The 12006-nt window shown below is 42.1% G+C and overlaps 1 protein-coding gene across 1 annotated transcript; it reads left to right on the forward strand.

Moving 5' to 3' along the window:
* Positions 1-216: 216 nt before the first annotated feature.
* Positions 217-11778, forward strand: gpr146 (G protein-coupled receptor 146). The gene is made up of 2 exons (XM_022195144.2): positions 217-536; positions 7411-11778. Exon 2 carries the CDS (start codon positions 7452-7454, stop codon positions 8451-8453), a length of 1002 nt encoding a protein of 333 aa, XP_022050836.1. The 5' UTR covers positions 217-536; positions 7411-7451; the 3' UTR covers positions 8454-11778.
* The last annotated feature ends 228 nt before the right edge of the window (positions 11779-12006 follow it).

Here is a 12006-nt window from a genome sequence, read left to right on the forward strand (position 1 = left end):
TGTGCATGTATGTGTGTGTATGTATGTGTGTGTATGCATGTGCGTGTGCTTTTATGTGCGTGTTCATGTATGTGTGCGTGTGTTTGTGTACGTGTGCTCGTGTGTGCGGGCGCGTCTACGTGAGTTCCCCTCGGTCTCCCCTGCGCCCCACCTCCCTGTCCTCCGTCCAATCAGAGCGCAGGACGTCCATTCGGGCCTCGCGACCGTGGAGAGGAGACGGTGGGGGAGGGTCACGTGTGTACACAGTGCGGGGCTCAGCAGCACTCCAGCAGTAGTAAAGTCTCTAACGGTCGGCCCCCTTTTTACCAGCCTCGTCCGAAAAGTTGCTGTCTGAGGAGCGTTTCAGCTAAAACCCACCGAAACGCTTCTTTTTGCTATTTTCTTTACGCTTCACGAGTGCTCGGAGAGCCGAAGAGACGTTTTTGTTAATGCGTATTTTCTCCCAAATGAAACGACTGAGAAATGCCAGTGGAAATGCTCCATCCATACCCAATGCCTCCGTAGGTTTGCCTCCGCTCCAAACCTATACATTTGTGGTGAGTTGCCGTCTTGTTTCTGTCATTTTGTGAAAGTTTTTACCTGAAAGTGAAGTGAATTCGTCCCGCCCGGTACACGGGAGTAAGTAGTAGTAGTAGAGGGAGGGAGCAGCTCCGGTTGTTGTGCCAACAATAGCCGCAGAAATCGGAGAATAATGGTAAAGCAGTGACAGCTATTCGCGCTTTCATCTGCGTAGTCAAGTGTAAAAGGGAGGAGAGCACGCTAAGTTGTTGTTTGTTAGCATTTTTCTTCTGTACATGTTCAAGTTTGTATTCGGAAAACAACACCTGAAGATGTTTCTCACGGGATCAGCTTTCTGTGGGGAAAAAAAGCAGAAGAAAAAAAGTTGTAGCAGTTTAATAATGGGGCTTCTCAGGTAAACAACTCCTTCATTGGCAGGAAAAAAGTATAATTTTAAACGCTGGACGTGAGTATTACCTCTCCTCTTGTTGACAACATGATATCTTCCTCTGGGAGCTAAAACTAATGGGATGTCTGTTTAGTTAAGCTTATAAAATGTTTATAACTACTTCATGATGGAGACAGCTTTGCTTACTGGTTCAGTAAATCTACTAATGTTTTCTCTCAAATCAAAGCCCATCAATAGATGATAACTTTTTTTGCACATCTTGCCTTGTGATGTTGAATCATTCATAAAATAGGAGTTGAGAAACTGCTCAAAGCACAGTTTTTGATCAAGTGATTTCAAAGGTACTCTTTGTTTTGATATCCGTAGTAAGTAACACATGCTAGCACATGTTTCCTCTAATAACTAATAATGGTACAACTGTTATTGTGAAGAAAGTTGCTAGTAAAGATGATGCACTAACATCAGCTCTAATAATGTTTTAGTGTTTTATTTTGCCCATATGGCACATCAGCTGAAAGACTGATGACTGCTTTGACAAAAAAAAAAAGTAGCTCTTCTTAGATTTGACTTAACGCCCAGTAAATTAAATGCTTCTTCAGATTTAGGCTTTGCACTTGTTGTCGTCAACTTCGTCCATGTGACTGAAAGGGACATGGGCGTGTGCGCCGTGGCTTAATGGCAGTAAGCCTGCTTTGTGCTGACCATTGAACTCCCAACTTTGTTGATGCCTGTGACAGTTAAAACATGTTGCCGGAAAGAATCCGAAGAGGCCGTTGAGGCCGTTGAGGCTGACAGTGACTTGAGTTTGACCAGAGTCTGTCACACCTGATAAGAAGAAATGCTCTGGCGTGGTTAAACAGCCTTTGTGCAGCAGACAGTCCATCAAGACATAATTGTTTTGGATGTTTTTTCTGTTGTTACTTAGTGAAAACAGGTCGATATGGATGCATAGTTTGCAACAAAACCTGTAGTTTTGTCCATTGTATCCATCTAAACAGAATGATTTAGTCAAAATGATCAGAATTGTAAAAAACATCTTCAAAGAAACAGTGCTAATGGCAAGTATTTTAGTCACCACTGTGATATTAGTAATTGTAATTTGCTAAATGTCATGCAACATTAGCATCCACCTGAAGACAGAGCCCTCATTACCACTCTAAGTTAATGGGATGCTTTCCAAGAATAATAGGCAGCTGAGAAATACATTAGAACAGGGAGATATTTAGGAAGTTTCCTAAATAATCCGTTTGCATTTTAATGGCTTCACTCTGCAGTAAGTCGTTAGGTAGTTTGAAAAGGTACTTGCTCTGAGTTATAGACTGACATTTGCTGGAAAATTATGTGCATTAATTGCTGCTGACAGTGCTGCACGGTCGCAGCTTGTGTAAAAGTGAGTGAAGTAATCTTATTTCACTTCTGTAGTAGATCTGTTGCTGCCCCACTGTGCGTTGCTTCAGACGAGAGTGGCGAATCATGTGACATCACTCAGTACTTTCTGAGAAGGGCCTGTAAATTCCAGTAAGGATATATGAGGGGTGTGGGCCCAGTATGTCACACTACTCCCATCAGCCTGTGAGATCTGGCTTCAAAACGCTGAGACGTCAAGCACGTGGGCGTCACTGTTACAAGATCGTGTTTGGTGGGGCTGAAGCATGCTGAAGCAGGGCCTCCCCCTCTGGGAATATTTAACTTAACCACTTGTGACATGGAGTAGTGCAGAAAGTTCAGACGGGGCTTATCCAAGCCTACAACTGCAGTCAAAGCCATGTCCAAGAAGAGCTCCAAGTTTGTTCTCTTTTATGCATACTTATAGTAATGGATGTGCATAGCTGCAATATTGAATACATAAATCTGCTAGTAGTTATCTGTCTTGTAATTAAAAACATCTGGATTATTAATGCAGCATAAGAGCAGGGCAATGTGATGAACTGTTATTCAAGGAAACAGCCCTTGAAAGCTTTTATTGAATCACCAAATCCAAACAAAAAAAAAAATAACATGACAAGTGGCATGTTACCATACAGCAGACAAACATGAAAATATAACTTCAATATCTGCGAGAATACATCCTTAAAAAGACCATTAACATCTGTGCTCATGCTGTAATATCAGCTGAGAATATTGCCTGTTGTTTTACTCTTGCTGTGTATCTGTGACCTTCACTCAGCCCCGACAGCATCACTTCCTCTTATTGTCTTGACAGGCTCTGAAATGGATTCAAAAATGAAAATAGTCCTCATTACCCCGAATTAAACGAGGCATAGCTCATGCAGCACGGAGCTGCCCTGCTTCCAAGTCAGGAGTAGACATTTTCTTTCACCTCGCCTGTTTTTCCCTCAGCTGAGTGGAAAACTAGAGATTTCATTATCGTGGGCTGCTGGCAAAATGTGCTGAGCTAAAGTGCAGTGACTTTCACAACACTCAAGTCGATGTTGCCCAGAATGAATAGATGCAGACAGGAAAAAGCTAGAGGCTAACAGGCTTTATAAGAAAAGATTTGTAATATTATTAGTATGGGCCATCGCTAGTGGGTCTGTTTTCCTGGCAGAATTTGAAAAGTAGACACTAATCTTTCATGTTAAGTAGCTAATAGAGCTGGCGTGATGTTTACACTGATTTTACGAGGCACTTCAAATTGTGTGAAACTGAATAAATGTACATAATCTTACATTTCAGAGTCTGTTAATGCCCTTCCCACATGTAGAAAATCCCATGATCTGGGTTTGAACTGCATACCTACAGCGCAGGATACATTAAAAAGATGATTTTTTAATGGTAGATTAAAAGCTGAAGCGATAAGCACAGAAAACAGGAACAGTTCCTTTTAACTCGTCATAGCTGAGAAGTTTCTATATTACTAAAAACAATGACACCATTTTTATGTGGAATTATGAGATACCCCGCAGCTAACGGAAGCTGCAAAGCTGAGGCCGTGTGGTAATGAAAGGGTGGCCACAATGTCTGTATACGGCAGGTGCTAATGAATGGGGACAGCCAGCCACAATGCAGCGAGCCCTCTTTAACAATCGCCAACTTCCCTTACAGTCATTTTCTCATTAGGTGATGAAAGGTTGTTAGTTAGGCAGCTTACGTCGATTTTTTGACCGGATGGGGACAGATCTGACAAAAGTGTGACATTTTTTCCTAGCTATCTACATCCAAAATACTTTCAATTTTTGCTAGGCCCCACGTGCACAGGTCATACTGACAGCATGTACGTGGCAAAATGCAATTTTTGAGGTTTCGCACTCCGAGAATAGGGGAAAATCAGTATTAGATGGAAATGATGAAATAGTAAGTGGCAAGTTGGAACTCGGGCTGCTCAGTGGGGTAGTGGTTAGCACTTTCGGCTTGCAGCAAGAAGATCCCCGGTTTGAATCCCAGGGTGGGCCTGGGATCTTTCTGCATGGAGTTTGCATGTTCTCCCTGTGCATGCGTGAGTTTTCTCTGGGTACTCCGGCTTCCTCCCACAGTCCAAAAATATGCTAAGGTTAATTGGTTACTCTAAATTGTCCGTGAGTGTGATTGTGTGTCTGTATATGTAGCCCTGTGACAGACTGGTGACCTGTCCAGGGTGTCCCCTGCCTTCGCCCGAGTCAGCTGGGATAGGCTCCAGCACCCCCCGCGACCCTAGTGAGGATAAAGCGGTGTATAGAGAATGGATGGATGGAAGTTGGAACTCTCAAAAATTGACATCGGAAGCTTGCAGCTAACTAGTCAAATGTGCATGCAAGGGTGCAAGAGGATGTGGCACCAGATGTGGTTGCATGAAAGGTGGATGGCAATGCACAAGGCGGTGCAAGTGCAGCTGTGACAAATACTCGTACCAGCTGCGGTTACCGATGTACATGCCAGAATTGCTTTAAAGACGTTTTCCTAAATGTTGAAAACTTTAAGGGGCTGAATAAGCAGTTATAAACACTAATATTTCTGAAACAAATTAATTTTTAATTGTCATGTTCACTATGGAAGCAAGTTACGCACAATGTCGACATGATTTTTTTGGCCTTATTTTCGAGTTTTGTCAAACCATAAACAAATATCTCTCAAAATATGAATGTTTATTGATTAAAAAATTATTTGAAATGTATCGTTTTCTGATTTTATTCATTGAATTGATCATATTGCCTTTAAATTTTTAAAACATCTTGCTTAGACATGTATATGCAGTATTTTCCTCTATTAATGCTATGGAAAAATTGATGACGTCACGTGACTGGGCCCCATTGACCAAATTTGATGGGGCCTAGCAAAAAATTAATAAGTAGGGTCTACAGAATTGCCTCACAAAGTTTGACACTTTTGTCAAGTCGGTCCCCATCATATCGCTAAGCTGCCCAGCTATGTTGGAGGAGTGAAGAGTGAACAAGCTTCATGTGATGTACAGTACATTCAGGAAAAGAGGACATGATCAGTGGGAGAGGACCACTGCTCATTACGTGCTTTTGTCATGGTCTGTTTTAGGCGGTGAGTCATGTAGCTGCTGAGGTTAGAAAGCCGTGTTTACAAGAGGGCTGACCAGTGCTCCTGTCTTGGTGAAGACAGGCTTTTTTGTAAAGAGTAACTCTACACTTTCTTCCTCCTGATCCACTTCCACTGCGGCTCTGAGCGCCAGCTTCCACTACAGTCTCATTACAGCCAATTGGAGTAGTATAGAGGAGGGACTGAGCCCTTGTGTGCGTATGTGTGTCTGAGGCTTAAGGCCAAAACAGCCCCTGTGTAGTCGTGTTACGTAAGTGAACGGAAGAATGTTTCCCTTTTACTGGCATCGTTACTCATCCTCTTGAAAACAAAACCGCCTTCCTGCACTTTGTTCTGGGGTATTTTGAGAAAAGGGGATGTTTCCCGAGAATTCTGCACACATATTTATTACTGTAAATTTCGTTCTTTCTTCGGAGAATCATTCTTTCTAAAAGTACATAAGGAAGTGAGGCCAGACGTGGAAGCGTAATGGGGAAATTATCACTGAGGAGATAAAATACTGTCGACTTGAGTGACCTATCACTCTTATCATGCAATATAATTATAATCTCCCCTTTCCTTATCCAAAGCTATTTGAATAATTTATTTAAAATTACCTGACTTCATTACGCAGGAGGGTATTATATAAGCTTTTTGAACATTTGCAGCCCCTTCAGCCTTGATCCCAAATGTTCCTGACATGTGCACGGTCTTTCTTTTTTGACCTTGCCCTGAACTCCAACTCGCTCTTCACTGACCTCTCACCGGAGCCTGCTTCACATTTCACTCTTTATAAATCTACCCATCACCACATGCCCAGCCCCCAGTCAACTTGGCAGTAACGCGAACAGAAGATGGATGTGCTTTACGCAGGGGCACCAAAGCAGTCTGTGAAGTGTTCCTCCTTATCTTACTGCCTGGTCGTATGAAAAGTACAACAGTAGCTCTGCACAGGCGGCAATGCCCTCGCATGTGACTGTGCTTGAGAGGAAAAGAGAGACAGAACAAGACAGAAAAAGCTTGCCAAGGTGTCAAACAAATGCGGTTTTGTTTTCTTCCACCAGAACAAGGGCCTCATTTGCTCTGGCCAGTGAGGAGAAATAGTGGGTTTTTGAGGCTGAGCTAGCAAATGAAACATATTGTGAGGGGTTTGTATTCAGCCAGTCAGATGCAGTGAAGTGAAATTAACAGTGTTACCCCATGGCACAATAGGCGAGTCGTGGCTGACGTGTTTTTGTGTCAAGGCCGTGCTTACTTCTCTAGCCAGCACACAAGCCAATAAACAGAGTGGGTTGAATTCGCCACAAAAATATAATTTAAAAAAGCTGTATTTTTATGACAAAATACAGAACACACAGATTTGTACATAAAAATACATGAAATGTTTGTCTGCATGAGATCACAACATTTACAATGTGGGTTTGGTTGTTTTTCATTTCTAGTATTGTTTAAATTCCTATTTATGTCATGGCATTAACCCTCTGAACCCCAAGCCATTTCTGGTTGTTTTCTGCTCATGCCACATTTTTAGTCACTGTGGGCTCATTTTTTGCTGTTTAAATTTTTAATTTCCGATGGAAGGAGGACAACCTTGGGTAGAAGTAGAGAGAACTCAAAAATGTCTTTTGCACTTCAGCCCAGTTCTGTCGAAAGGATCCTGAATTTTTGTCAAGTGACTGTTAGTTACAGCTGAGTTACTAGTGGCTTCACGGTTGTGTTGCGGATCACAGAACTTTGTGTTTGTTTCAGAATCTGGTTCTTATAAATGCTTTATTTTCGGCAAATTTTTTAAATGAGATGTAGAAAAATATATTTTGACAGCTGTTGTACGGTTGAAAATTTAACATTTGTTTCTGTTTTTTACAATATATTGCTCTGATTAATTGTGTAATTTTTTTCATAAGATGACAAGCCTTTTGGGGTTCAGGCTTAAAACAGGAATGTACAGTGATTCACAAAGATAAACATATGACAGCATAAAGCTATGACGTTTATTATCAGCGCAGTAACTAACTCCTTTCTCCCCGACTTTCTGTCTGCAGTCGACCTGTTGAGAGCGCTTGACCAGTGTCAGATTCCAGCGATGTGGATCTGCATGGTTTACAATGAGACGGACACCAGTGTGGACTTCCAGCTCTGCCAGGACTTTGGCCTCATCCTGTCAGTCGTCTCGCTCATCTACCTCCTGGTGTGCTTCCCATTGGGGCTGTGCTACAATGTGCTGCTGGTCGTGGTGAACCTTTCCAACAAGGTGTCCATGACCATGCCGGATGTCTATTTTGTCAACATGGCCATTGCAGGTCTTGTGCTTAACCTGGTGGCGCCTGTGGAGCTCCTGAGCTCCACCTTCACCCGCTGGCATGCGTGGGAGTACAACAACGAGGTCTACATCACCCTGCTCATCCTCTTCAACATCTCATCTCTGGTCATCATGTATTCCACCACGCTGCTCAGTCTGGACTATTACATAGAGCGGGCGCTGCCTCGCACATACATGTCCAGTGTGTACAACACAAAACATGTGTGTGGGTTCATCTGGGGTGGCGCGGTGCTCACTAGCTTCTCGTCACTGCTCTTCTATGTGTGCAACCACATCTCCACTAAAATGGTTGAGTGTTCTAAAATGCAAAACAAGGAGGCAGCAGACGCCATCATGCTGTTTATTGGCTACGTGGTTCCAGCTGTGGCTGTTCTTTACGCTTTTGTGCTCATTTTGCGCATTAGGAAAGAATCCACACCTCTGGATCAGGACTCTGCTCGCTTGGACCCTTCTATTCACAGGTTGCTGCTAGCCTCAGTCTGTGTACAGTTTGTACTGTGGACCCCATACTATATGACCCTTTTGGTGCACACTGTAGGCGGTGCACCAGGGTATATTAACAATGCACATTACTTACCTACCTATTATTTCTTGAGATGCTTGTCTGAACTGCTGGCTTTCTCTAGCAGTTTTGCAATGCCTCTCATGTACAGGCAAATGAACAAAAACTTCTCCAACAAGCTTCAGCGGCTGCTCAGGAGGCTGCACTGCAGAGACCAGTCTTGCCCTCATGAACGCTCAACAGTGCAGCAAGTGGTGACGTGAGATCGCCCCTGGGAGATCACAGATGCCCCTCCTACACCCTCCCTTTCCACCTCTTGGCCTAGCCGGCACTTATCTCCACCCCCTATAGAGCCAGTGTCTGACTGCGCTCCCTCGCTGCTCTGGACTGCGTTAAGAGCGACACAGCTAACTGTGGAATTTCCTGTCACCTTCCAGAACTTGATCTGATCTATCCAGTTCTGCAGTGGGAGGACAAACCCAGCAAAAAAAACACTAAGTGCTGCTTTTTTGTCACTGAGTAAAGCTCTCCACCAAGACACTTTGGGCTTCTAGTTCAAGGGTGGTAAATTTGGCACGATCATTTAATAACAACCCAGTGCAGTGTTTTCCCACAGTCCCCCACAGACACTTACAAAATAGCTTGTTAGAAAGGGACTTCCGAGCACTATACAGATGTAGTTGGCGTGGTTTGTGTCGTGAATGCTCTGCAGACAGCCTGCTAGTTTGACTAATGCATGAGTGTCTAAATTTCCAGTCTCGTTATTCTATGATGTGACTTATTTTTAAACCTTTATAGTGTTGCAGCATGATGCTTTCCCCCAACACTCAAGCAGAACTAATAAGCTATAAACTGTAATTATCAAGTGAAGCCAAGTTATTTTGTTGCTAAACAGAGCACTCTACACCCCTGCACTTATCAACAACCCACCACAGCTAATGAACGTTGCGTGTCGAACCTCCACACCAGCATTTTGCTGTCAGTGAATATCACCGTCAACTACCCTCAAACTAGAAGCCTTGGTCACTTGAATTAGAAGACAGTTCAGCTCATTTTCCTTTTGTTCAGATGTGTTGTGAGTGATTCCTCATTATCAGCTTAAATAATCGTCACATTTTAAAGGTGGAGTACAATCACAATTGTCTCTTACAGACACTGTAGCTATTTTCTTTATCAGTGCCAGTACTGTCCTGTAAGTAGAAGTAGGCGCTGGTGTGAACATAATGTTCTCATTTCACTTACAGATTGTGTTCTGAGGTTTTGATCCACTCACATGCACGATGGCGAGATTATTTACACGTGTAAAGCTCCTCAACAGATTTCCTCAAATAGCAATATGTGTCACTAAACCACTTTGAAGTCACACAAAACAAAATGAAATGCTCATATGAAGCAAAAATTCAGGTTTTCAGACATAACCGGTGTACCTCTTCTTATTATCTCTGCTGAAATAACATGACTTGTTCGCCACACGCAGTTCAAAATCAACCATTAACAATCAACTTATGTGATTTTTTTTTATTAAGCTGCATTTTACTTCTGCAGGTGGTATGCATGCAGAGCCTCACGTAGGGTCAGTGAAGTCCACACAGGGTCCAGAGAGGACCCTGAGGAGGTGGCATGTACATTCCCTAAATTTTCTGAGCACTCATTGAATGTCTGGGAGGTTTTGTCCAGTGAAAATATGACGACTCACCGAGTCACTTCAGAGGCAATGTCATAAACCTTTTGTTTGACACAGAAGAATTTGAACTGCATTGCTGCTCAGATGTAGTAAGGCGATCTGCACATTGTTGGCAAAGCTGCTTTGATTTCTTGCTCCTTAAAACAATGAACAGACTATTCTTGTAGTTATGAAGCCCAGTTGTGCATTGCAAAATGAAAACTTGTCCTTGCGTAAGATCTGTTGCAGCGCTGCATTAGTTTATTTTTTGTATTTGCTTTCTGAATGAGAGGGCCAGTTTATCAATCACCGTGTGGACAGATCCACCAGTGAAGTGGGGCATTCATTTAGAGAGAGAAATTAATTCACTTATGTTTGTGGACAGTTTTAATTTACACCTTCAAATAAACAACTCTGTGTTAATGACACCCCGCTAAAAGTGTTGGACTGTTTCCACGAGTGTGCTTTCACTAAAAATGTCAAGGATTGCTGCATGTACTAATAATGATCTGATGTTTTTCATTCTTAAGATTATAACATGGTTGCATAAACACATTCTGTGTTTTTCCCGTACTAGAAATATGTTGTGTCTACAGCTGAGGCATGAATCAGTGTCCGACGTATGATTTTTCCCTGCAAAACTCCACATGCTTCACATGCATCTGCCATCAATCAGTAGGAAATATTTTCAACTGTGCCTCAGTATGTGCTGCCCCATTCAAGATCTTGCGCATATTGTGACACAGTTAATCATTATTTGAGCTTAGTTCAAAGTCCTGATGCTTACTGTTCATCTAGGAATGAAAAGGCAAGAGTGGTACATGATTAGAGGAGTGTTTGAAACAAAATTTGTGATATGATGGAGGAAATTTAAGCAACATTCCTAAAACGGTGCTTGTTTTCAGTCACAAATTGGCGCTTTAGATATTGAAAGAGGCTCCGATTAAGACTTTAATTATTCAATCAATGCGATGACACTGAAACGTGACGTGAATAACAGAATTTTTCCCAGTTTTCTCATTATAGGACACTTGCACATCTCTTCATTGGTATTGTGATGCAGTTAATCTGAATATATACCCGTTTTACTGTCAGTCCATGAAACAATAACCAGATGCATGTGTTATTTTGATTTTAAAAAATAGTTTGGAAATTTTAAATTGCAAACTGGATCTGAATCTGCATGCTGTTACACAAAATGAATGACAATCACAGCATAAATAAGATGATTATTTAACCGCACCGTGTTGCTGAAAACCCACCTGTAGGCAGAACACTATCAAGTTTGCTTACAGCTGGTTTGTGCGTGTGTCATCTGAAGTTAGCCGCAATTACATACAGAAGATGTGACTTTAATCGCCAAGAGCTGATTAGTTTTCCTCAGCCATTGCCACAGCTCCATCCATGAAGCTGTTTTGGAACCATCTAGCTCAGAGACAGGACCTAACTAAGTTCTTGGCAGGTGTGATGTTTGCAATCACCACGTGGACTTGATGTTCAGAAATGGAAAATAAAGCACCAACAGAGCTCTAAATCACGCCTAAACTCATTCTGATTGTGGTTTAGTATTTCAGATTGGCCTAAATGTCACATCAGTGCAGAGACATTATAAACATGGAGTTGACTTCATAGCTGAAAGTGTAAAAACACCTTCTCGTGTGTCGACTGTATGCAGATGCATTTTAGCTTTTCGAACAGCAAAACCTCAAAAGTTCAGATGAATCCACTTTGGGATATGATGCTTTTGTGACTGTGTATACAAGTGCATATGTATAATATGAAATATTCTGTATATATTGTTTGTGAAAGATTTACAAGAGGATCCCATTCAAAAGTACAGTATTAATTTCTGAGAGATATATTTAGAAGTAATTACTGTCAGCTGAGTCAAAGACTGATCGAACAATAAACTAACATGAATGAGACCATTTATTCTCATGTCAATTAAATGCGACACTGTGTGTAATAATGTGACAAAGACGTGTGCCATTCAGTCGTTTTTGGTTCTGCAAGAAGTTCAGTGTTATGTTTCAGGGGAACGGTCTTTTTTGTTGTCATTTGAAAAAGACAAGCTGCTTGTCTGCAACAAAAATGTACAAAAATACATCTCTTCAGCCCTGTAACTTAATCAGACGGGGGCAGGTCGTCCCTCC

Source organism: Acanthochromis polyacanthus, chromosome 21, assembly GCF_021347895.1.
Source record: "Acanthochromis polyacanthus isolate Apoly-LR-REF ecotype Palm Island chromosome 21, KAUST_Apoly_ChrSc, whole genome shotgun sequence".
Taxonomy (NCBI): Eukaryota; Metazoa; Chordata; class Actinopteri; family Pomacentridae; genus Acanthochromis; species Acanthochromis polyacanthus.